The sequence below is a fragment of the Numenius arquata genome, chromosome 2, assembly GCF_964106895.1.
Source record: "Numenius arquata chromosome 2, bNumArq3.hap1.1, whole genome shotgun sequence".
Classification (NCBI taxonomy): domain Eukaryota; kingdom Metazoa; phylum Chordata; class Aves; order Charadriiformes; family Scolopacidae; genus Numenius; species Numenius arquata.
The window spans coordinates 49,769,794-49,795,834 of record NC_133577.1 but is presented as its reverse complement, the minus strand read 5'-3'; the positions used below and the strand labels follow the sequence as shown (position 1 = coordinate 49,795,834).

Below are 26,041 nucleotides of genomic sequence, written 5' to 3'. Positions count from 1 at the left end.
CCACATCCAGATGTATTGATTCCAGCCAGTCATTTCAAAGAAATTTTGGGTGCTTCTTCCTAATAAATCATATTCTTACCAAATATATGGTTCTGGGTCTGAAAAGTAGTAGGTGGTCTTTTCCACAGCACTGTCCTTTTTGTACTGGATCTGTGGGCATTATGGCCTTTGAAAGGAGTCTGATCCTTAGGAGCTGCTCAGGAAACCTGATATTCCCTCCTCTTCGAGCTGCTATATCCAGAGTTGCCAGTTTTTTTCCTTGGTATTCCATGGGTATTGATAAACAGCAATGCAAGCAGAATGTCCTTGAAACAGTATTTTATTTGGAGGGGAGGAAAAAAGATATAGTGACAGTAGCTGTTTTAATTCGCTGTATCACTATTTACATATTGTCAGTTTGGGTCCTGTTTTCTTTTAAATCAGGATTGTATTTCAAGGGGAGGGAGGGAAGGGAATAACCTTCATTTTTTAAAAAGACTTTTACAGGAAACTGCATGTTTTGTGTTTTCAGGGTTATTTTGAAAGCTGCAACATACACAGAAACAGGATAGCAGGTTTTGAAGTGAAAGCGTATGCCAATCCTACGGTAGTTCGGTGCGAAATCCACCACGGCCAGACCGGAGGAATCTACGTGCATGAAAAAGGAAGAGGACAATTCATAGAGAACAAAATCTATGCAAACAATTTTGCAGGCGTTTGGATTACCTCAAACAGCGACCCAACAATAAGGTACCGTTTTCCTCATTGGTGTTTTACTACTTAGAAGAAAAGATTTGATGGGGATGGGAAAAGTGCAGTTTTATTTCATTTATTTATAATGAACTGTAAATACTCCTGTAAACGTAAAAATGCGATTTCTGTCTGCGTGTGGTTGAACTGCATTTTTAGTTTGCGGGTGTACTTGGAAGTGTGTATTTCTCAAAATGACAGAATGTAAATTTTCTATTTTAAATCTGAATATTGTACAGACCTTGACACTGCAGACATGTATGGTGTTGTACAGTGTGTTATAATCATTTCATAACGTGGAAACTCTCGTTTCTTAGGGGCAACGCAATTTTTAATGGGAATCAAGGTGGTGTTTATATCTTTGGTGATGGACGAGGCCTTATTGAAGGAAACGACATTTACGGTAAGCTAATTTGCATATTGCATCTTGAATTCTGAGAAAAACGACTATGTAAGTTGTATTAAATAACATTTTTGTTAACAGGTAACGCATTAGCAGGAATACAGATTCGAACAAACAGCTGTCCCATTGTTCGACACAACAAGATTCACGATGGTCAACACGGTGGGATTTACGTAGTGAGTATTACCTACAAATAGGCATAAAAACCTGTATTCTCTTCATATGAAAGTTAGAAAAGAGTACTCCATGCAAAATGTTTGATTGTATTTAAAATGACTGAATTTCTTACATTATAAACGAGATTAATTGTAATAGAGTGAAGCTGGTGTTGGTATTTAAAAGATGAAGTCTCTTACGAATGTCACTAAATTATTTCCGTTACAGAGGAAAAGATTTAAAATGGGATAAATGACGGATTTTCACCATTTTTTGGTTAAAAGCTTTTTAAAGGTTTAGTTTTCATAGTAGTCTGTCATTATTTAAAGGAAAAATAATTAGAAATCTGTTCAGCTTTTTTGGAGTGTAATGTGTTTACCACTAACCTCAGAAAACATATTTATTTTTTTTGCCATTAGGATGATATACATTGCAACTGCTGTACGGTCGTCTATTGTAAAAGTGAGGAATAAAGCCCAATTCCCAGCCTGTGCAGGGGCTCTGCTAATTGAACTGAAAGAGTTCTCAGGTTCCCTTAAACAGTATCAGATTTTTTTTAAGAAATATTTGCCTTATCTTTCTGCCAGAAGTCACCTGAGGCCTAGCTGATGCCACAAGTGATGTGGCTTCTTCGGGTCGTTCTGTAAATCAGCTTTCCCCTGACCTGTTGCATTACTTTTAAGCACAGACACATGGTAAAAATAGTTACTTTAAGAGAAACGCCAATTTTTTGTCAGTCTGGTGGACAGGGCTGGGTGTAGGTTTAAGTGCCAGGAGCCAGAGCTTTCATCTGATGGTCCTGGGGAGGTGCCTTTCCTACCAACAGCCAGCAGAGATTGGCAAAAATACTAGCCTTGAAGTATTATCATCATACACGCAGAGCGCTCTTCATTTCGTGGCAAACATTCAAAATCATGACGTACCGCTATTTAAAAAAAAAAGTTAAAATATGCACTTAAATAGAAAAGAATGACTTTGCTACCGTAAAGAAGCCACAGTGAGGAGGGATGTGCACAGCCAGGACAAGAGTATTGACAGTTAAAGGGTTTTCTCAACTCTGAAATTGTCTTGTATTTAGCATGAAAAAGGACAAGGTGTGATCGAAGAAAACGAAGTTTACAGCAATACTTTGGCTGGAGTCTGGGTGACAACGGGGAGCACCCCAGTCTTGAGGAGGAACAGGATACACAGCGGGAAACAAGTGAGTTTTGCTCCACGGTTACGGCAGGGTGGGGAGTAGAGAAGACAGTTCTTCAGTGGTTTTGTACTTCGTTACTTTGGAACTAAACATTTAACTCTCGATGTGTTAGGTCGGAGTTTACTTTTATGACAATGGACATGGCGTGTTAGAAGACAACGACATCTATAATCACATGTACTCAGGGGTTCAGATAAGGTAAAATGTATTTTGATTTTACATCAAAACAGACGTTTTTCATGTCTTTTTAACTGTTCTTGTCGTTTGGTTTCTAAAAACTTTTTTTTTAAATCCATTATGACTGAATATCCTCTTCATCAAATTATGAGTAAGTTTTTACTAATACGGCCTGATATCGACAAGAATGTGTGGCCCTTGAAGTCTGTAAAGCTAAAATCTCTGCACGTATGGAAATAACTGTATTTTAGTAAGATTTTTTTAAGCAGTGAGATCTGCGGGGCTCTTCAGTAGAGGTATTTTAAACATTTGGCCTTGGGAGGTAGTAAACTGTTTTAAATGATTTAATTTAAATTATTTCTTGGCTTACATTTCTTTCTAGAACTGGAAGCAACCCCAAAATTAGACGCAACAAGATCTGGGGTGGTCAGAACGGTGGTATTCTTGTCTATAATTCCGGTAGGTTTGTTTTTCACCTTTATCCAGAGTTGTTTCTGTTCTGCATTATTATCTCTTCCTGTTTATTATCCTTTTTGATTTTTAATATTTTTTTTCCACCCTTCCTTCGATTTTTAGGGCTTGGATTTATAGAAGACAATGAAATTTTTGATAATGCCATGGCTGGTGTGTGGATTAAAACAGACAGTAATCCTACACTAAGAAGAAATAAAATCCATGATGGAAGAGATGGAGGCATCTGCATATTTAATGGGGGAAGAGGTAGCTTTTTCCCTTACTGGCATATACTGAATATTCTGGATAAGAGTTTTAATTTCCGATTAAACTGTGTCCTTTTTAAAGTGCTCTTTAGAAACCTAGCTCTTGTCTTCTGAAGTAATAAAATAGTTACAACGAACGTACACTGAGGCTTTTTAGCCTTAATTACATCAGTAATAGTGAAATCTGTGGGAGGCAGGGAGGTAATTAATCTCATCCGAGATGACTGTTAAATTGCTGCTTAGGACAGGCCTTTTATCCCATCTGCCTTTGCGAGCTTTGCCCTTTGACTGAAAGACAGTGTTGAATTCAAGTCCTGCAGCCAAAATCCTGCATCTGAACTGTTCAGGTTCTGCCGATGTCAAAGATTTTGGGGAGGAAAAAAAGATCTTGAAGGAATCTCTTTGAAATTTAGCAGTGGTCCTCCTCTGAAATCCCTGAACTGTTGTGTGTCCCGCTATCAGCTTCTGATGTTTTGTCGATAATCACTTGCTGTAAATGAGCTTTAATTTTAAGTTAAGCGTTCTGAAATAGTCCTGCCCCGCAGGAACAGGAGTGCAAGTTAAGCTTTGCTCAGGCAGTCTGCTCGCTTTAGAAGGCAAGAACAGAAAGATGTTAGAAAAATTGAAGAAAAACTCCGAAAGCGATAAGACTTAGTGTTTCCTCAAAAATAAAATGGACTTTTCTGTAACGGTGCATGTGATCCCAAATTCTGTTCTGTGGCCTGAAAAAATACATGATTATACCCTGAGAATGACTTTAAATTTGTGTTGCTGAGTTCAGTGCTACGGGGGGGTGTGTGGGGGTGTGGAGGGGGGGTTGTTCCCAAATGAAAGGAATTGGGAAGATGATGATACGTGAGATCTTGTGAAAAATATTTCACAGGATGGTGAGCTTTCACGCAAGCTCAGATGTCACGTTGTTTGGTCTGTCAGGTCTTCTGGAGGAGAACGATATCTTCAGGAACGCTCAAGCCGGTGTCCTCATCAGCACCAACAGCCACCCTGTGCTAAGGAAAAATCGAATATTCGATGGATTTGCTGCAGGTTTGTGTTGTTTAAATCAAATTTCGCAGTGTTAGTGCTCTTCCCAAAGCTAACTCTGAGTTTCTTTACCCCCCGTATTTAGACATTTTAGCAGAGATGGGGATGTCCTTGTGTGAATTTAGAAATCATTAGAGAATTCACAATTGTGGCCAGAATATCTTCACAGCAGCCTCTGGAATTCCTCGCCTGTTGAGAAACAACACATACGCTGCCTTCTTGTTTTCCTCTGAAGTACTTTTTCATTATTTTATTTCAGAACTAATTGATAAAATTGTCCAGGATGTATTTAGAGTTGATCTGCTGGATGCTGGTTTGAATATTTTCTCACTGCTTTAAAACTTCAGAAACAGAGGAGATAGACATTTTGAAGAGATTTGAATAGCATCTCAAGTTCAACTTTTTCACTTGGAAAATTCTTAAAATGAGCACTTCTTAGTCCCAAAGAGCTGAAGAATGTTTCATAGTGATTTTTGTACAGTTTACTGTGTAACGATGGCAGTTCCGTAGGTCTTGCATTCCATTCCGTTTCAACTGAAATTGCATTCCTGAGTTTTCTCCCATCTTTCAGGAGCAGTGAATTTTCTGAGAAGAGCCTCTATTGGTGGTGTTTCGGGGAGGGGTGGGGAAAGGAAGGGTTGCTGTCAGGAGCAGGCCTGGACAAATGACTCGGAAGACACTGGTTACCGATAAGATGCTGAGATTTAAAGACATGAATTTTAGGTGCCCACCTTGAGAGCTTTTTTTAAAAAAGCTGCTTTAAAGAGGGTAAGGTACGTGCACAAGAACTTCTGAATGCTTTAAGCATCCAAAAATCACATCCCCCTTGAAAAATCTGTGATCCTAGTTCCATTTTATTATCGGATAAACTAGTAGCATACTGTTACCCCCAGAAACCACGCACGGCAGCGGTACCTCTTTGAAAGGATTCAAGAGAAGGATTTGAACCTCAGATTTTACAGCAAATTACAGTGCCATTATCTAGTGATGTCATTTTCCTTTTTTCCCCCCATGAGTTTATGATGGTTTAAAAAAAAAAAAAACCACAAACAAACTATAGATCACGAGAGAGCTACAAACGCGCCACGTCTGAGGATTTAACTTCCCCAATTTCTTTTCTCTTCTTTGTTCCCCTGACCCAATGAAGGTATCGAGATAACAAATCATGCCACTGCAACGTTGGAAGGCAATCAGATCTTCAACAACCGCTTCGGAGGTTTATTTCTAGCGTCCGGGGTCAACGTCACGATGAAAGGTGAGTGGGAGCCTCAGCCCTCGTCGGGTGCGTTCGGTCACTTTGCGTTTATTTATTTGCTGCTGGGTTTGGGGTTTATCGCACCCATTTTTCCCATTTTTGGCTCAGATTTGATACCACCTTAAGCTGAGCTGTAACTAAGTTTCAGCTGAGGGTAATAAGCCAAGTTAAACTGTCCTAGATTTTGAGATAGTCAGACACTTTCAAAGGGAACTTAAGGTTTTCCTTTCCCATTAAAACTTTGTTATTAGATCTTCTGTCTCAAAATTGGTTCCAAACTGGTTACTGGTCTTTGGCCCATCTCAAATTCCAATTCTAAGTTAGTATCATGGAAAGTCTTTTGTCACATACCTGAAAGCAAGTGTCCAGCAAAGAAACGTGCCTCACTTGGCTTTCAGGATCTAAAAAGCGTGAATATTCACAATCCTAAATGACTTTATTCAGAAAATAGGAGCAGTTTACATACACAGAATTCCCGTGTATAGTGAGGACCTATCCTGCGAATGAGACAGGATCCTCTTGGAGGAGACTGGAGCACTGGTTTGAAGGCCAGAGAGCTCCAGGAGGGTTATTCTAGAAGAAAAAAGAATTCAGTTTGCAGAATTTTCCCCTGCCTGGCTGGACTTTTTAAGCTTTTCCCTGTGTATTCTTTACACCGCTTAAAACACAAGCTCCGGCTCCCTGACTGCACCAGTCGGTGCCGTGGCGCTACTGGGAGCGGACACTAATAGGTTGAGCTCTTAAAAAGGATGGGGGGGTGGGGGCTCTGCTTTAACACCTCAAGAAAAAAAAAAGTCATTGATCGTGACCGGGGTGTGATTAGTTCTTGGCTCTTTTGTTTTTTCCTCCAACAGATAACAAAATAATGAACAATCAAGATGCCATAGAGAAAGCTGTCAGTAGAGGCCAGTGTTTATATAAGATCTCAAGCTACACCAGCTATCCCATGCATGACTTCTACAGGTAACAGCAGGTTCTTTTCCCTCACCTACAGCAAAGTTTTCAAATAAACACAATTTCTTGTCTAACAAGACCCCTAAAGCAGTTGCCGTGTGTCTGTTAACACACACACAACCACAGAACTGTAGGGGTTGGAAGGGACCTTCAGAGATCATCTAGTCCAACCCCCTGCCAGAGCAGGGTCACCCAGACCAGGCTGGACAGGAACCCATCCAGGCGGGGTTTGAATGTCTCCAGAGAAGGAGACTCCACACCCTCTCTGGGCAGCCTCTTCCAGGGCTCTGCCACCCTCAAAGTAAATTTTTCCACACGTTCAGATGGAATTTTCCATGTTCCAGCTTGTGTCTGTTGCCCCTTGTCCTGTCACCGGGCACCACTGAGAAGAGCCTGACCCCATCCTCTTGACACCCACCCTTTGGATATGGATAAGCATTGATCAGACCCCCCCTCAGTCTCCTCTGGGCTAAAAAGACCCAAGTCCCTCAGCCTCTCCTCGTAAGGGAGATGCTCCAGGCCCCTCATCATCTTTGTAGCCCTCTGCTGTACCCTCTCCAGCAGATCCCTGTCCTTCTGGAACTGGGTGACCCAGAACTGGACCCAGTGCTCCAGATGTGGCCTCACCAGGGCAGAGCAGAGCGGGGAGGATGACCTCCCTCCACCTGCTGGCCACGCTCTTCTTGATGCACCCCAGGATGCCATTGGCCGCTTTGGCCATGAGGGCATATTGCTGGCTCATGGTCAATGAGCCAGCACAGATGTGAGCTTGTCCTCTACTCAGTGGAGGAGGATTACATCAGCCGTGGGCTTGAGGCAAATGTCTTGTTCATGTGAACCTGGGCCTAAGTCCAGCAGAACTGCTTTTTTGAAACGAGCAACCAAAAGTATGCCCTGAAATCTGAGTTCATGTAAAATTCTCAAGTTTTATGGTGTTGTCCGCATCCTTTCCTTGTGCTGTTGGGGCTGGATGGGACTTTGAGCAACCTGGTCCAGTGGGAGGTGTCCCTGCCCATGGCAGGGGGGCTGGAACTCCATGATCTTTAAGGTCCCTTCCAACTCAAACCATTCTATGATTGTGTTCTGCCCCCACGCCCCTGAGCTCTTCACTCAGCTCCTCAGGTTTTGACCCATGCCCTAACGCGATGCCTTTTCCTTCAGATGTCACACCTGCAACACCACAGACCGTAATGCCATATGTGTGAACTGCATTAAGAAGTGCCATCAAGGACACGACGTAGAATTCATTAGACACGATAGGTGGGTTCCCAACGCCTCCCTCCAGCCATTCCCACAAAGTAAACAAAGCAGAAAACTAAAGAGTTCTCTCTCTTCGTAGGTTTTTCTGTGACTGTGGTGCTGGAACACTGTCGAATCCCTGTACGCTTGCCGGAGAGCCTACACACGATACAGATACACTATATGACTCTGCTCCACCTATAGAATCTAATACATTGCAGCACAACTGAATTCCTTTCAGAAAGAAAGTCCTGCCATTCTAATATCGTAACTGTTCAAACTTTTTTTTTGGAGGAAGTTTTACTTGCCCATTTCTGCAGAAAGAGACTGTGTTAAAGCGGATGTGTGAGGTGTTGACACTATGGAGCTCAACCTACCAAAAAAGAAAGTGGCAATATGTTGACTCAGGATACCAGAACTGGGCGTTTTAGCATTACTGTGTAAAAAATAAAAAAAAAAAAATAAAAAAAAAATAAAAAAATAAACCAACCAACAAAACAAAGACTTTGAAGGGACAGAAGTGAAGAAAAACAAACAAACAAACAAAAACAAAATAAGCTGCAATTTTGTACAGATACCAACTTCTGAGAGCTGGTGTTTTTACAAGTAGCATTGAGCCGCAGTCCGATTTGCAGTAGTACTATTCTGTAGACAAGCAGCATTCTTTGTTGCTGCCTTTATGGACATGGGTACCAATTGCTTTTTGTAACATGGTTAAAAAGAAAAAAAAAAGAAAAAAAAAAAAAAAAAAAACAAAAAACGTGAGCTAGCACTTCTGCATTTCTTTTTGATTTTTTAACATTTATTCAGATTGAGAAATATGATTTTAATGCTTTAATCTCATGTAGTTTGTTTCTAATTTCAAGCAAAAAAAAAAAAAAAACAACTCTTATTGTACTTGAATGTGTCCTGTTTTGTTAGCACACCTAGACTTGCTGTAACTGTACTCATGTCCCAGTATGTACGTTCTTTCTATGAAAGAGAAAACACTAATCTTAAATTATATCCAGCAATTTTTCTGGTGTCCTCTGAAGTTAGAATAATCTCCTTCCCCTGCCCCAGCAATAGTCTGTACTCAAACCACCCTAACAAAACGACAAAAAAAAAAAAAAAAACGAGTGTTTTAATGAGACTTCCTAGACTATAATGCACTATAAAACAAAGTACCCATGTAACTAAGTTTTGTGAATGAAATTTTACTATGTTTTAAAGTACACGGTAGAAAGTCTCCTCAAAACAGTCTTGTACTTTTACTCTGTTCATAGTTTTTTTTGAACAGTCTGGACATTACTTAACGTAACCTGCTGGAAATCACAGCAATTTCCTGCTCTAATGAAGCTGAGACAAGTATATATACAGCCCTATACAGTTTCATAGCTTTTTTCCATTTATGTGTATTGGTGACAGTGGGTAATCAACAGCCTGAAAGTGTATGCATGTACCATAACATCTAGACTTAATATATTGTGGAGTACTCAATAACCATTATGTAGAGGGTAGGTAAGAATTAAAGGGTTTAATTTCCTAGGAAAGACAATGGAAAAATGGTCATTTTTAAAAAATAAAGTTTATTAGATCATAACGTTGTCTGATACCACCTTTTTGAGAAGCCACCAGTACGGAACACGCTTGCGTTGTTACAGGCGATCGATCATAGCGGTGAGTTTCTGAACGGCGTTGGCGTCGCTTGTTGCGCCGTCCACCACCAGGCAGAGATACCTACGGGAAACCATGGAGTCAGGGGTCTGGTAGGACTGGAACCTTGTCCCCAACTGTCCCCTCCCCTTCACACACCCCCCTTCGGTTTGGCTCAGCCCAGCACCTCGAAGCAAAAAAAAGCAGCTCTTAGGGACTGGCACAACGACCCGAAGCTTAAAATACCCCATTACTCATCCCCACTGCAAGAGGGCAGGCGGCTTTTAGTGCTTCCCTCCCTCCAGGTTTGTGAAATATCACTATTTTTGTGAATGTTGAATGTAACTGGGAGCAAAAGCCCCTGCCCCCATTTCCAGATGGATGCCTGCTAAGCAGCGTGCCATGGAAAATCGATAAACCGAGGCCTTACCTAAATACTCTCAGTGAAACGGTCACTTCTTCAAACTCTTTAGCTTTTCTGTGCCCCTTCTGAATAACTTCCTCTGGAATATTAGCCAGTCTCGCTGCGTTGAAGCCGTAGCTCTTGGGACACGCTCCTTCAATGAACTTATAGAGGAAGGTAATTGTTTCCTGGCTTGGGTCTTCACTCTCGTTTTCAACCATACAGGCCTAGAAAGAGTTAAGTTCCAAATCAGCGCATGGAACAGCTACCTATAGACTAAAAAGTGCGTGAAATATCTGTTCCTGTTCCGGGGACTCGTCTGGGCAGGAGATGTGCCAGCCACAGCAGGAGAGAGGGGGAGGGACTCTGGATCAGGGAATGGAGCCATAGGATGAGGGGTAACAGTTTTAAACTGAAAGAGGGGTGATTTAGATTAGATCTCGGGAAGAAATTCTTTCCTGTGAGGGTGGTGAGACACTGGAACAGGTTGCCCAGAGAAGCTGTGGCTGCCCCATCCCTGGAGGTGTTCAAGGCCAGGCTGGATGGGGCTTTGAGCAACCTGGTCTGGTGGGAGGTGTCCCTGCCCATGGCAGGGGGTTGGAACTCCATGATCTTTAAGGTCCCTTCCAACCCAAACCAGTCTATGATCCTGCCACGAGGAAAACCCCTGTGTGTTCCACGAACACGTACCATGTGGCCGAGCCGCACGGCCCCAGTGTGCGAATAATCCTCGACCAGGGAATGGTAGTGTGTGGAGAACAGCGTCCGGCACCTGATTTTCTCTGCTAGTTCTTTGACAACCGCGCTCGCTATCGCCGTTCCGTCAAAAGTAGCCGTTCCTCTGCCTGGAGAAGCAGCAGAAAAGCAAAGACAAATGTTTGCTGTGTAGGAATTTGCCTTAGTTTGTTTTTCTCCCTCCTCCCCGTGTGGAAGATGGACAAACGGCAGCGAGCTTGGTGGCCGTCACCACAGCAGGGTGCAGTGACGCGGGTATTTGCCCCTGTGACAATCACACTCTCTCCTGTGCTGCAGAAAAAGACATTTTTGCTCATCTGAGACTTGCTCAAGGTTTGCTACAATTAACTCCCCAGGAAAACTCAGCCGGAAATAAGCTAATAACAATTGGGGGGTGTTGTATTAATTTCCAGGGCACGTAAAAATACACGTTTTAAAGAGATTTACATAGATACTGACCAGTTAAAACAGTAGCAACATTAAGATAAATTACTCCCGTGCACTTGGTTGCTGCCCAACAGCCAGTCTTTAATCTTAGATTTAATTCCCATCTCTTACAAAACAGACTAATTACCCAGTTCATCCACAAGAACAAGGGAGTGCTCTGTTGCGTGCTGGAGGATGCTGGAAGTCTCGCTCAGTTCAACAAAGAAGGTACTTTCACCTTTAAAAGAAACAGGAGCCACGAAGGATTAGTCAAAAGATCTGAAAAGCACAACTCAAACCCCACTTAATCTGCGCTCGGCCTCGGTCAAGCTAAAACGAAGCTTGAGAGCAAACTAACCATGAACAAAAACATAAAGCTTCTTTCCAGCATGAAAATGGTGGGGTCCCACTTGCCAGAAAAATCACGGTTTGGTTCCTTAAAGAGCACAGGCACAAATAGAATTAATTAAGTATGTAAGTTTTAGGCCACCCTATCTTGTCTATTTTTAATAGTGCTTTTAATACTTTTAATCAGATGAACCAGCCGGGCAAAGAAAGGGGCACGAAGGATTCGAGACGGGCAGAACCTTTTGTCCCTTCTCACTCTTAACAGCACAAGGCAGCCTGGGGTGTCTGGCTTTCCAGTGTGAAAAAAGCAAGAAAATCTTAAAAAAATAAAAGCCTTAAGAGACCAGATTTACTGGTTTGGTTGTTGATGCCATAAGGTAATGAATTATTCAGATAACTAAGGCTGTACTCGAGTGAAATATGACAAAAGAAAGATCTGCTGCTCGGGACTGACCATCCGGCAGGAGTTCCAGGTACCAGATAACAAAAGGCCTGAAATTCAGACCTGGAATTATTTATTTCTTTTTTTTTAGCAGATTACAAGCAAAAGTACACAATTATTCAGAGAATTGCACACAAATCCACACGTATTAAGTCCACATCCACTAGTCCTACCCAGTGTTCATTCCAAATAATCGCACGCAGCAGCAATTAATGTCATTTCAGAGCAGGGAAGCATTTACTTCCTGCACTCGTGCTCTAACATCATTTCTCCGATAGAAGCAGTGTCCAGCAATCCTGATTCTCTGCATTTATTTAAAGAAATTTCCAGGACTTCACTATGTTTTTAAAAATTCTAGGAATAACTTGTTAAAAAAAGTAACCCCTAAAATTCACAGGCAATTTAAAAATTGTATTACTTAATTTTATTTTTTTTTTTCTAAACTCATAAATCTCTTATCTCTTCCTCTCCTCTCTTTTTCTTAGAGGGGGCAGGAAGGGGCTGTCTCTTGTTCTGATGGGTCAATCCGGTCAAAACCACGACAACCTCGTAAAAGTCCTGCTGACACCCATTACGAAGTAAGTGACTGCCACGGAACAACTTCGGCTGCGCTTTCACTTCTACACGGCGTGGAAAAATCCCGTGTCAAGATGAGATTTCAAAGCTAGTTCTGCCGCGCAGCGCTCAGCCTCACGATGCGAGACGTTAAAAACATCTGTGCGTGTATTTGGAAGAGAGAAGAATAGCTCTGGGCTGAAAATACCACATTTTTCTAGACACACACACACACACCCCTCTCTCACAGAAAGGGCAGTTTTTATTTCTACCATAAATACTTCTGCCATTGACATTTTTTTTACAGTGAAGTTAAACAAAATGAAAATAGCCGGGCAAAGAAAGCCTTAATAAAATTCTCTAGCTGCAAAGAAAAGCCTTGATTTGGGGAAGTGCAAGTATTATTTTTTTTAATTAAGAACTCAGAATGATTCATTTCCAAATTCCTTCTGTGCACCACGCTCAGCAGCCTGAACTCCTTTCATACTCACTGACCCGCGTTTTTCAGCAGAAAGATCACAGAAAATCCATGCCCTCCTTAAATGAGTTGTGATACTGCTCTTCTTACCACAAAAAATATTTGGTTTTTCCAGCCCCTGTGACACTTTGCCAACCACCACAGGCGCTTTCCCAGTCCCGGTTGGGTTCTCCTCCACTTCTGTCTTTCTCTCCACTGAACTGACCAAATACAAGAATTGTCCTTTTATTGTCTGAGAAATCAGATTTCAGACGTAAGGCGGGTGTTCCGATTGAAACAAGGGACTTCTAGTCCTCGGGAGAAGGTACAAAACCAACTCCTCTACCTGAACATCAGTGTCCTGTTGCAGAACGCTTAGGAAGAGATACCTACAGAAGTAGAACACAACTACAATATCCAAAATGATATTCCTCAGACTCGCATCCAGCTGGAGGGCAGGCATTTAATATTAAAATTCATTAAAAAGTGATCCTACGTGTCTGTCAAAAAATAATGGAGGACAAGCTTATCAAATAAATCGAGCGTAACCGCACTCCTGTTTCTACTCTGAACAAAGAGACACCAACTTAGTTGCTCGGCTCTCCCTGCAAAATCAGACCATCCTTTGCCAACTCGCGCCTGGAAGCAAGAAGAGAAACTCCCTCGGTGGCAAAAGCGCTGTGCCCAGCTGGATTTCACAAACTCACCCGACATGATTCTGTCCGAGGCGCCCAGCCTCGTAAATACCCTGTCGATGGGTGTCAGCCTGCAGACTTCAGCGGGTACGTAGCATCCCAGTTGCGCCATTATAACCAGGAGACCAGCCTGCAGGACAAACATGAAAATGTTTACGTATTTATTTTTTTTTACTACGCGCTTGTGGAGCTTTGGTTCCACGCAGAGAATGAGAGAATGACATTTTATTTCCCCCTAAAACAAAGGCTCGAATACATAAAGCTTCCTGCTGCTTTAACAGCTCCAGGCTGCAGCATCATAATCTTCAGGTAGGACTAAGCTGCTCTGAAAGCCTTCAAAACTCAGCTGATCACAGCAAGCAGCGCTTAGAAAGCAAACTCCCTGTTGCTTTCCCGGTTGCCACCGAGCTCTATTTTCATCTTGTTCAACCCGCAGAAGCATCTTTGGCCACGTGATGCCGAGTCCTAGATAAGGCCACTTGAAAAAAAGAAAAAAAAAGATTCTCTATTCCTTTTTCCGCCCCCCCCATCTCTCATAAGAGAAATAAAACTCATTCCTCACTGAAGGAAGCGAAAGGAGAAAAATCTACTGTCTAAAAGCAGCCATTTTCTACCAGATTATTTTTTGTCTTTTCAGTGCAATTGCTGTACTGTGCTGAAGACCACTGCTGGGACCTCCTTTCACACTGAGGAACAGTCAGGTCATGCCATTCCTTTCTGTAAAACACAGAGGTACTCTGGAACATTCCATCTTAACGCAGAGAGTCAATCACCTGTCTCATCAGCGTGGATTTGCCACCCATATTGGGGCCAGTTACTAACACACAGGAAGCGTCGCTACCACTGTCGTCATCTTTGCTGCCTATCACGATGTCGTTAGGAATAAAATCATCCCCAAAGAAAGTCTTTGTAATGCATGGATGGCGGGAATTTTTAAGTTCCAGGAAGGGAGGAGCACTATCCACAGGCAGCAGAATTACAGGTCGGCAGAGGGGTCCATCACCATCTTGACTGTAGTTAGCAAGGGACATCAAGACATCTATAAGATTAAGAGAAATTCCAGTAAGTGACGCTTTCACCTCTCTTTATTCATTCACTGGAACGCATTTACTCATCGAATAGCATTTCTGTAAACACAATTTTCCATTTCCATTCCATTTTCCCGTTAAGGAAAGCACCCAAGAAACACTCCAGAACAACAAGTAAAAGGTGGGGATACCCATGTCTTTCCTCATTCCTTCCAGGTTTCTACTGATGTCAGATTAAAAATTCTCCCCTCTAGTTTTTAGTCTAAAACTCCTGAAAATCTGCATCATTTAATTTCAAAAGCTTTTTTTTTTTTTTAACGTACATGTATAAAATATTATTTTCTCGCTTTGTTTTTTAATTTGGAACAAGATAAGTAAGGAGGAAATGGGCTTCTGTGACGGCGAATTACTTGGTTAAGAATCACAACACTGCTTGAAAGTTGCCAGAATAAATTTATATAAATATTAAAATTTGGTTTGCCTGGCAGAGAGCACAGAGAACAGCACAACCCCCCTCAATCAGCCTAGCTCTGAGGTCCTAAAAGCTAATTACCTACAAAACGAGACCACGTTACGTGATTTTTAGAGACTTTATGTAGGCATATCATAGCTGAGCCTGAAAGCTGTCTCCCTCTCTCCTGGAAATCAATCTGGTACCTGCCCCCGTTCTGTGCTGTAGCCGATGCAGCTGATTCCCAGTTTTCCCAGCCCACTCGGAGAATCCCTTCCCGGACAACACTGGCTGCCCGCCCATCCTGCCTGTCCTGCCCCAGTGGCATTCAGAGCGCTTTCATTTGTCCCTGGCACAAAGACATCCCAGGCTGGCTCACGCCAGCAGAAAATTTCACAGTACGAGAGTACACCAGTCCCTGAAGGGACTACAGGAGACTTTTCTACCCCAGAAATTTAAGGAAGACTTGGAGAAGTCTTCCTACCAGACCACCTTCTTTTCAAGGCAGCGACAACGATCATTCTTTTTATTTTTAAAGGCTGCTGAGAAAGATTCTATGATTCTAAGATAAAGCAACCGACTTGGATGAAAAGGAGATGACTGGGTTACATTTTTATACCTCCATCTGCATCGCTGCCTTCATTTAATGAGAAGTTACTAATCCCTACACGAGATTCCCAGAAGCAGCAAGAGACCCACCAGGCTACGCTGAGCTGCAAGAAACACCCCGCAGCACACCTACAATCACAGGACAGGGATGAAGAGCAAGCTCACAAACATCAAGACCCAGCAACTGTTGTGCCATTTACTGACGTGAAGGAAGACAGGCGATGACTGTTAATTATCAGTGCTGTTAGCGCAATTGGAGTTTTTAAAATTCAAATTAAGAGCTGGCAACAAGCCTTTTTTGCTTTATCCAGATCAGATTTCATCATTTACTCTACAAGAGTATTTTTACTGTATGCCAAAATGAAGAATCATAGAATGGTTTGGGGTTGAAGGGAGCTTAAAAATCATGGAGTTCCAACCCCCTGCCATGGGCAGGGTCACCTCCCACCAGACCAGGTTGCTCAAAGCCCCATCCAGCCTGGCCTTGAACACCTCCAGGGATGGGGCAGCCACAGCTTCTCTGGGAAACCTGTTCCAGTGTCTCAGCACCCTCACAGGAAAGAGTTTCTTCCTAAGATCTAATCTACATCTCCCCTCTTTCAGTTTAAAACCATTATTACCCCTCGTCCTGTCACTCTACTCCTGATCAAGAGTCCCTCCCCATCTCTCCTGTAGCCCCCTTTAGGGACTGGAAGGGGCTCTAAGGTCTCCCCAGAGCCTTCTCTTCTCCAGGCTGAACAACCCAAACTCTCTCAGCTTGTCCTCATGGCAGAGGTGTTCCAGGCCCTCTGAAAAAGCCTCTTACCTAGCACAGCGATGCATTCCACTGCCGTCTGCCAGTCTTTGCTGTTCTTATCAAAGTTGTAGAACAGCCGCCTCATACAGTCTTTTAGCGCTGCGTCTCTGCGCTCTTCCGCATTAACCATGGCAGCCAGCATCTTCTCGATCTCCTTGGTCCAGTAACGTTTGTACCCCTTCCTGGTTGACTTTAGCTCGTACTCCTCAGGCAAATTACGTGATATTGCACTTTCCGGTATTTCCATTTGGTACCGGTTTTTGCCCGCCCCCCAGTACAGCATGGATTTGAATCCGAGCAGTTTGCGTTGCTTATCCAAGTACTTGTGGAGATCTTCCTCAACAGCTTTAATATCCTGTAGTGCTTTATCGTAATCGGGGTCAAAACCCACCTTTGGAGTAATCACTCCTGTCTTTCGAGCCTGGTTATGATCAAAAGCAGTATCCCACCTTTTAAGCTCCGCACTCAAGTCTGGGAAGCGGCCGTCTGGATTTTTGGCTTTGCGGGTGACCAACTGTTTAAGGACTTTAGATTTGAAGTCACCAGCAACTTCTTCCATGGCATCGACAATTTCATTCATCACTTTAAACCCCTCCAGCGCAGACAAAAAGTCAGCAATTTTTTTTTTGCTGTATTTGATTTCTTCGTAAAAGATGGCCCTGCTGTCAGGATGGTTCTGACTCTTAAGCGGCGAACCAATACTGTGAATTTTGCTGAGCAGCCTTTCAAGGTCAGGAAGTTTCTTCAGGTGCTCACTGACTTCTGACATTTTATCTGGCACCGCCAGAAGGTCCTCAACAGCATCCAAACGATCGTTGATGGATTTAGGATTACAGAGCGGAGCGCAGAGCCACTGTTTCAGGAGTCGCTTCCCAAAGGGTGTACAACAAGAATCAATCCTTTCCAACAAAGTACCTTCTGTGGTTCCATTGGTTCCGTTCTGCAGAACTTCCAGGTTCATCAGGGTGACCCCATCCAGCACCATCCGCTGGTCAGTTTTGGCAAAGAAACTACTTGAACTCATAGTTTTTGCAGTATCTATATCCACAGGGATGTACTCCTCAAAGTTTGCCAGTGATAACAGCTCCTGATCGATCAGACATTTTTTGAGATAGAAGACACATCCCCCGAGAGCTGACAACGCTAATTCACTGTTGTCACCAGGAGTTAATCCCAGCGAGTCACTCTCTGAAGTCAGAGATTTGATCACAGAGGGTAGAGAACATCCGTTTTCAGAGTTCTGACTCTCCTTGAAATATCCTTCTTCAAGAAGGACTTTTAGTGTTTTAGATGCATTCCAGAACTGGGAACCAGAGATCAGCCCTTCCTGAATGCAAGAAATAAGCGAGCCCTTCAGTATCTTCTGTGTGTCCACAGAGAGGTTCCCCTTCTCGTACAGTACCTGCACAGGAGTGTAATGTGCTACTAAAGTCCTAAACCTCGAGCAGTGCCGGTCATCCGAGAACTGGCCTACATAGAACTTCCCCACGGACGTGTCAACAAAGCAGACCCCATAAACACGTTGTCCAGAGGAGTCTTCTTTTTCCTTCACGCACAGCAGGTACTTGTTATGGTTCTCGGAGGGATCACAGTCCAGAACGCTGTAAGTCTGTGTTCCTTTGGTGATGATTCGGCATATTTCTCTGCGGACAACCTTGTCAAATTTTGTTGGGTGGGCCATTGCCTTGTAGCGCGTTTCCATCATTTCAGGAGTTTCTGTTTGCTCAACGCGGGCTACCTTGTAGCCCTTCTGCACTAGAACATCAGAGAACCTGCCAAAGGCAGTTTCTGGAAAACCCGAATGGGCCCAAGTACCCTTCATAAAGATCAGGCCCAACTCATTTACACCGGTGACAGCATCCATGTGATACAACTCATAGAATTTTCCGACTTTGTAGAAAATCACCGCATCGAAGTTCTGGCTTTTCAGCTGCCACCACCTCCGCATTCCTGGTGTACACTTGTTGAGATAGTCCTCAGGTACGTACAGAGTACACGGGTCGTAATCGGGGTCACCCTGCCGTTTCCTGTGCGCATCTTTCTTTTTCCCTTCCTGCAGCCAATCAAGCTTTTCATGTTCCCACGCTGCGAAGCCACCGCTGCCTCCACTGCAAGCATTTGCTTGAGATTCAAAACTTTCAGGTGCTGCAAATGACGTCAGCTTAGACTTGGCTTCTAAAGAAACCGTTGCTGCTCTTTTGGGTGCTTCAGAACGGTCATTTTCTAAGCTACTCCTTTTAGCGGGCTTGTTTATCTCTTTTCTCTTTCGCTTAGAAGGGACTTTTACGGGACTTTCTGCAACACTCTCTGCATCTGTCTCTGTGTCGGAAGATTCATTTTCATCCACCCCGCTACTGGCTTCCTCGCTGCTCGCTGTTTCTTTCGCATCAGGCTTGAACTCTACATCAGAGCCATCGTGATCGCTGTCAGAATCCAACACTCGTCTTCTTTTGGCTTTTATGGCACTTTCCCTGTTCGCTACTCGCTTATTACTCTTCACATCCTCCTCACTATTGCAGTCATCACTGTTGCCTGAGGCACTTTCACTCATCTGCTGGAAAAAGGAAATTATTTTATTTTACCTATAGAAAATTCTGGTTATAAAGTAAAGTATCGCTGCTGCAAAAAGAAGTGCAAAACCATGCAATAATGCGGTAGCTATGATACTTGAAGCAAGAGACAGCAGAGCCACAGCCAATTCCACTTGCCTTCACTGAATTTAACTTTTTTCTGGATAACGAAGTGCTACTGGCCAGGAGCATAATTACTCCTCTTTGCATTCTTTACAGCCTCAATCATTACTTTGCATAAGTGATGCTGATGAACAAAACATTTAAACTGGACAAAAGGCATATGGTATATGAAATTCAGCACAAAGGAAAACGCCTCCAGAAGCTAACTCTGTGCTTTGATTTTTTTTCCTACTGGCCTATATCAGAAACGTGATGGGGTTTTGCAGCCTTTCAGTACTAGCTTATGTTGAGTTTTGCCCATGATTTTTATATTTAACTCCCTATTTCCACCTACAAACATACTACCTTACAGTGACCTTCAAGACGATCATGCATAGAATCACAGAATGGTTAGAGTTGGAAGGGACCTTAAAGATCATGGAGTTCCAACCCCCCTGCCATGGGCAGGGACACCTCCCACTAGACCAGGTTGCTCAAAGCCCCATCCAGCCTGGCCTTGAACACCTCCAGGGATGGGGCCTCCATGAGAAAAGAAAATTCATTATTTGCCTTTTCAGCTTGAAACTCCAAGAACTCCAGCACTGGCGCTGGAGAAACATAGCAGTGGAGGGACTGTCGTGAGAACAAATTGCCAGTGCTCACTGCACTTTTGCCACGAATGTGACACAATGCTTGGAGCGGCACCTGTCCCCCAGGGCAACATCACACTGGAGAAAGAGGAGATGGGCCACGCTGACGGAGGAGGTAAGGAAAACCACTATCCCGTCCACAGTTTCCTCATACCATTCCTTTCCAAAGGAATCTATTACAACACACACAGTGGCACTGAAATAATGTTTGGATCATTCACAATACAATGCCAATACAGCACAATAAAAGATTTCTTTCTAGGTACCCCACCAATAGATTGGTGTTAACCATACAAGAATTTTTATTTTAGTGCTACGCTACAAGATGAGGGCAGGCTCCAAAAATCCAATTTAATGCCTTAAGATGAATACTAACAAAGATAGAAATCTCTACATTATGACATATTAAAACTTCAGATTGAACTTAGGGGAACTTGGAATATGAATAGCAGATAGAGAAGATAAAAGGACGCACCAGAAAAAAAAAGTATTTTATGAGTAAGAGTATGAGTAAGTGGGTCACCTTGGTTACCCAGGGAGTGATCAATGAAGAGAGCTAGAGTAGTTAAGTAACTTCTGAGGTCAGTCCTTACCACACAGAACACCAAAGAGATATTAGACTTGTCTTTCCAACTAGAAAAGGTGAGACCACCATATGACCCGATAACACAGAAGCAGCACAAAAAGAGACATATGGATACATATGCATGCATGATTAAAGAGCAGATAAGCTGCGATTACTGTACCAGAGAATCGCAGGATACTCCATGCTTAATTCCAAGAGAGAGCTTCTAAGTTCTAGCACTATTTCTGAAAACGACAGCAAGTAAGAAAAATCTTACCTCCATTTCCTCCTCCTCTTCCTCCTCCTCCTCCTCTGTGTCTGAAGGTTCACTGCATACTGCCAGTTCAAGCCGCTTAGTTTTATCTTTACTCATTGCCTCGTCTGCTAGCACCATTGCTCTTTTAATTTCAGGCTTTGTGCTATAAAACATACCTCCTTTCACTGTCTCCCCATCTGATGAACCTGTAAAACCACAAATAATTTGTCAGAAACTGAAGTTAGTCTAGTATTTAGCCAGTCCTCTAGTTAGTGTTCTTTTAAACTTATTCAGACAACTAGTATAATTATCTAACATTCTATGTTGTTACCAATCCTTCTCATCACATCTTAAATATAGCAACCCATCACTCCTTCAGCCTGATAAACTACTCCTAGAGAAAAATCTAAATGCTCACAAATGAAATGCCTCCCCAGTACATGAAGACTTGAAGAATTGCTTCTATTTCTGTAACTCATTACCGCATCTGAGTACTTCTAAGCTAAGCTCTAAACACCCTCACACTAGCTATATGTTGCTATTGAAAAGCAACACTTTATACTAGCAGTGCATCACAACTGAATGAGACCACACAGCTATTTTAGCAACCATAGGTAAGTTCAACCATAAAGTTATACGCATCAGTCATCCGTGACAGACCTCTTGGCTAAAGCTCTGCTGGCCATTCAAACTGCTTCTCCAGGTGCAGCAGGGCATCCAGACCCAACACCAACCCATTAGCCAGATTAGCATATCATCAGTCACACCGGCAATTTACCCTGACACTGCAGGGTATCAAGCAAAGCCTACTATTAATAACTGCACTATTCCCTCATCCTCTTTCACATCCCTCGAGCACCACAGTTCCTCCTTCCACTACATGTCCATGAACACAAAACCAAAGCCAACCAAGCCTACAGACTGATTTCTAGAAAGGGTCCCCAAAGATGCTGAGGTTCAGCTTAATGCCATGCTGAAAAACTAAATGGTATATATAACATATTATATATTCAACTTGGGGAAAGAAAGAAGGGGGACATACACTATAGATGGGGAAGGGCAATTCCTTTTTCTGCTCTTATAATTTTAGCTGGTTGTATAAGACAGTAGGATCTGCTTGAATAGGTCCTTACACCTGCTCTTGCGAATCCCTTCATACACTGCAATTAACCGAAGCTTCAGCTTCTCAGTCAATGGCAGACAAAAGGCAGCCAACCATCTCAGAAATAAGCCAAAAAGAGTTCCTTCTCACAGTCATTTCTTTGAGCTGGCAGTAGCAAAGCACGGAGTTACAAGTAGCTGCTTCCACAGCAGCAATGCAACACATTAACAAACCAGATCTCCAGTTCGCTTTTGCAAATGCAGTGAGGCAACCTAAAAATATTTTTGCATTTAATATTGACAATTTAACAATCGCAGGAAAAAAAACCACCTCATCATATAATTTAACTGCATACTCAAGTGCACAACACCTGCATACTCACTTAACCAGCCTGTATGCAACTCCACTCGCACGCCCAACTAACTGTCAGAAGTCTAGCCCTGTGCTGTGGATATTTATTGTTACAATCAACCACACCATGTAAGAAACTTCTCTATTTTCTTACCCAAGGACTCTGATGCTTTTACTTTGTATACAAAGATGCTTTTTGTCTGAATTTAAAAGCAAAGTATGTATTTTAAATATTTGTACTCTGTTCTGCATCAACCACATTTCTTGTGGATAGACCAGTGTTTCTGTTCTTAAACATTTTTAAGACTTCTTATTTTTCTGCAATTTTCTTTTGGTAAATAGATCAATTCTCCTTACCTGTATTTGCTTCTAAGTGCAACTGCAAGCTGTTAAAGTATATTTGATTCTTTTAAAATACCTTCAGGAAAGACACATATAAATCATGGACCAATTCACTTGTGTTAAATTATGCTAACATTTATGGTAATAACATTACCATTTTAATTTAAAACTAACTATGGCTTAAGTGCCGTACACTTAAGTATAAACAAGCAAAAAAAAAAGATGACTACATGATAACATGAGATAGAACTTTGACTCGTAAAAAAGGAAGAAACTATTTGAGTTCAGTTTACATAAGCACGACATCATAAGCAAATCCTATGGTGAATCAAAAATACTGTATTAGACCCAAAGTACTTGTTTGACTAATGAGACAGTTTACGGCAACATGACTTACATGTGAGAGTTTACAGTTTTCAGCAACAGTAAAATTATAAAATGGGAAACCACATCACGATTATTAATAACGTGAGATTTATGATACAAAATTGATTTTCTTTAGTTAGCCAAGTCATTTCTTCAAAATGACAAACACCATCTCTGCTCTGTCACTACAAGCACTACCCTAACACTCTGAATTATCAATATATATATATCTTTTATTAACAAAGCCGTACTGCATTGTTGGAAAGAAATTAACACCACAGTAGAATAATTTTAGCTACCTAATATCCTGTGCTTAGTTTTTTGCTTCCAGACAAACTGCAGTTTCCAAATAGCTGTTTAAAAATTGGATTTGACATTCCTAATAATTTAAGGATTTCGGGGCTAAAAATTGAAACAATGGATTTTTCTTTTAGATCTTTTTTATATCGATAGGAGAAATAGAGGAAAAAACTTTAAAACGTAAGCAAGCTTTGTGTTCTAATTTAATAAACAGAAGAGCTTAGTGCTTTATGCTTAAACAACTGTATAACAATAAATGCAGCTGTAACCCTCAAAAACATGCTTTCTCTAACTTACGTGCTTTCCTGCTCAATACTAATCTTGGTTTTGCCGCTCTTTCTCTATGGACAATGCCATACCCTATACTCCATGCCTGTTTTTTCCAAAACAAGTGGCATATTTCCATTTCAAAAGTTTTATTTACATCTCTTACCTTTATATGGCCTCAGGTATTTAATACTGACCCAGCCCCTTGTAGGGCTGTCATCAAAAAACTGTACATGGACACGAGTGGATTTCCCTTTTCCTCTGACTATTGTTTTTTCAGTTGGATGGTTGTATATGAGACACGGCCACCAAGGATATCCTTCCATCTTGGCCCAGACCAAGTCACCAGGTGAATACTCACAGGAGACACTGCAAAGACAACAGATGTGTAATTTACGGAACACAAACATTTAAACCAGCTCTTTTCATAAATGTAACTGCACGGTGCTTCTGAGCAGCTTGCACGCTGAAGGTCTTGGAAGGCTTTTAGGTAGTGCAACCTGGATTATGGAGCCCTTCTATGTCACTATCTATATCACTTCTGGCTTTTCGGATTTGCTCCTCCAGGTTCTACCAGATCCTCACACTGGATGTGGTGCTGAGGGACATGGTTTAGCAATGGTTTATGTCAGTGTCAGGTTGATGGTTGGACTCGATGACCTGAAAGGTCCCTTCCAACCTAGATAATTCTATGATAGAGCTTCATAGTCACAGAATTCTGGTTGAGGTCAGAAGGTGCCTTTGGAGGTCACCTTGTTCAAGCCCCCTGCTCAAGCAGGGCCAACTATAGCCACATGTAACTTGCCTCTTAGTGGACTTCTTAAGGGAGGGGGAAAGAGTAAAAACTGGGTCCAACCAGACATTAACTAAAAGAAAATGATTGCAGACCACGTATCTGACCATGATCTGACAACCTAGGTAACTAAGGCAAGTTTTCCTGTAGAGGCCAATTAGAGACTAATTAGTAGAGACTAAGAGAAGGCTCTGGGGACACCTCATAGCAGCCTTCCAATATCTGAAGGGAGCCTACAGGAGAGCCGGAGAGGGACTCTTTGTCAGGAAGTGTAGTGACAGGACAAGGGGTAATGGTTTTAAATTGGAAGAGGGGAGATTTAGATTGGATACTAGGAGGAAATTCTTTCCTGTGAGGGTGGTGAAGCACTGGAACAGGTTGCCCAGGGAAGCTGTGGCTGCCCCATCCCTGGAGGTGTTCAAGGTCAGGCTGGATGGGGCTTTGAGCAACCTGGTCTAGTGGGAGGTGTCCCTGCCCATGGCAGGGGGGTTGGAACTGGATGATCTTTAATGTCCCTTCCAACTCTAACCATTCTATGATTCTATGATAATTTTCAAAGGGCACCTAAAGGAAATGAGTAAGAATTTAAAAAAAAAAAAAAACAAACCAAAAAAACAAACCCTCAAGCTACAAAAAAAAAAAATGAGTAAGTAAAATCTCTGTCCCCACTGCAGAGCACCTGATGCAGCCAGTGTTCCCTCCTTCCTCCTCCCCACAGATGTCACCCCAGCAGCCACTGCCACACACCACCACCGGGGGGTCTCCCTCTCGGCTGTAGCCAAACAGCCAGCGATATGCAGCTGGCTGACGCGCCAGACACCTACCGTCACGGCACAGAAAGGAAATTTAGGCACGAGTGGAAAAAAAAAAAAAAAAAAAACAAACAAAAAAGCATGTCAAAACAGGGAGGAAGAGCTAAAAGTGGGGACCCCCCTCCGCAGCTGTCCCGCCTCCTCACGCCCCGCCCGAGGGGAAGGCCGCCGGCCTGCACCCCCCGCCCGGCCTCCAGAGGCACACGGACCCTCCGGCCCTTCCCAACCAGCCCTGCCCCAAGCGGCACGGCCACCGCCGCCTCAGGGACTCGCTCCCCCCCCGCCACTCCCCACCCCGCGCCGGGAAGGCCCCGGTGGGCCCAGCTGGCCATCGTTTCCCTACGGCAGGGACCCCCCTTCGTCCTCCGGGAGGGGGGACACCGGCCCCGCCGCTCCCTGAGGGGCCTCGCTCCAAGCGACACCGCCCGCTCCGCCCCCCTCCCTCAGCGGCCCGCGCGCGCTGCCGCTCCCCCTCCCCCCGCTCCCGTCCCCTCACGCAGGCCGCGCTCCCGCAGCCTCTCCCCCCGCCCCGCACCGATTACCTGGGGGCCTTAGCGGCCGCCCCGTTCCCCCCGCCCTTCTCCCCCGCCTCTTTGCGCCGGGCCGCAGCTCTGCCCGCCGCGGCAGCGGGGCTGGTGGCGGCCTGGCGGCCATTCTGCTCCCCCGAGGCGTGGCGGCGGCGGGTCCCCGCGCCGGCCTGCGGAGGGGAGGGCGCCGGTGGTGGTGCCGCCGCCGGTGAGGCCGCCCGGGGTGGTGCCGGGGGTGCCTTGGGGAAGAAGCGGAGCAGGGTGCTCTGGCGGGACATGGCCAGGGCGGGAAGCGCGGGCCGACACCAGCGCGCGCGCCAAATCCGCCACCGCCCGCCCCGCCCCCTGGGCGTGGCCTCCCCTCGGCCCCGCCCCCCACCCCGCGAGTAGCGGGCGGGAATCGCTGAGGGGAGCTCCGCGGCGCCGCCGTCGTCTCACCGGGGTGTTTCACGGAGCGCTGCCCGGCCCGCCCCGACGGTGCTGCTCGGGCCTTCCGTGCTTACCCCGCCTTCCCTCTCCCCGCCTTCCCGCTGCCCGCCGCTGGCAGAGGGCCCGCGGCGCCTCAGGGCCTACCGTGAGGCGGCGTG

The 26,041-nt window shown here is 43.9% G+C and overlaps 2 protein-coding genes across 4 annotated transcripts in view; one reads left to right on the top strand and one right to left on the bottom strand.

Annotated features, from left to right (window-relative positions):
- Window positions 1-8,734, top strand: part of FBXO11 (F-box protein 11) — a 75,064-nt gene extending 66,330 nt beyond the window's left edge. Inside the window, exons 12-23 of the mRNA XM_074169065.1 lie at window positions 512-729; window positions 1,047-1,132; window positions 1,214-1,308; window positions 2,367-2,489; window positions 2,599-2,684; window positions 3,046-3,122; window positions 3,240-3,383; window positions 4,316-4,426; window positions 5,571-5,678; window positions 6,533-6,641; window positions 7,794-7,892; window positions 7,972-8,734. Coding sequence (XP_074025166.1) covers window positions 512-729; window positions 1,047-1,132; window positions 1,214-1,308; window positions 2,367-2,489; window positions 2,599-2,684; window positions 3,046-3,122; window positions 3,240-3,383; window positions 4,316-4,426; window positions 5,571-5,678; window positions 6,533-6,641; window positions 7,794-7,892; window positions 7,972-8,101 — 1,386 coding nt within the window. The 3' untranslated portion in view covers window positions 8,102-8,734. The remainder of the gene's footprint in view (window positions 1-511; window positions 730-1,046; window positions 1,133-1,213; window positions 1,309-2,366; window positions 2,490-2,598; window positions 2,685-3,045; window positions 3,123-3,239; window positions 3,384-4,315; window positions 4,427-5,570; window positions 5,679-6,532; window positions 6,642-7,793; window positions 7,893-7,971) is intronic.
- A 693-nt stretch (window positions 8,735-9,427) lies between these two features.
- On the bottom strand, window positions 9,428-25,732 carry MSH6 (mutS homolog 6). 3 transcript variants are annotated; one of them, XM_074169062.1, is made up of 10 exons: window positions 25,470-25,732; window positions 23,489-23,691; window positions 20,616-20,800; window positions 16,461-19,005; window positions 14,341-14,606; window positions 13,580-13,697; window positions 11,219-11,308; window positions 10,600-10,754; window positions 9,937-10,136; window positions 9,428-9,590 (listed from the first exon to the last, which is right to left on the bottom strand). In XM_074169062.1, exons 1-10 carry the CDS (start codon window positions 25,730-25,732, stop codon window positions 9,509-9,511), a joined length of 4,107 nt encoding a protein of 1,368 aa, XP_074025163.1. In that variant the 3' UTR covers window positions 9,428-9,508. The 3 variants fall into 3 exon arrangements, with proteins under 3 accessions (XP_074025163.1, XP_074025164.1, XP_074025165.1); XM_074169063.1 differs by lacking the exon at window positions 25,470-25,732 and having other exon boundaries at window positions 16,461-19,002; window positions 23,489-23,681; XM_074169064.1 differs by lacking the exons at window positions 9,428-9,590; window positions 25,470-25,732 and having other exon boundaries at window positions 9,959-10,113; window positions 10,590-10,754; window positions 20,595-20,800; window positions 23,489-23,681.
- Window positions 25,733-26,041: the final 309 nt, after the last annotated feature.

Coding starts and splice junctions, on each gene's coding strand:
- MSH6 (XM_074169062.1), bottom strand. CDS start 25,732: ATGTCCCGCCAGAGCACCCTGCTCCGCTTCTTCCCCAAGGCACCCCCG. Junction 14,607..16,460: donor GGAATGCATCGCTGTGCTAG/GTAAGAGGCTTT, acceptor TTAATCTTATAG/ATGTCTTGATGTCCCTTGCT. Junction 10,137..10,599: donor CCGTGCGGCTCGGCCACATG/GTACGTGTTCGT, acceptor AACTCTTTCTAG/GCCTGTATGGTTGAAAACGA.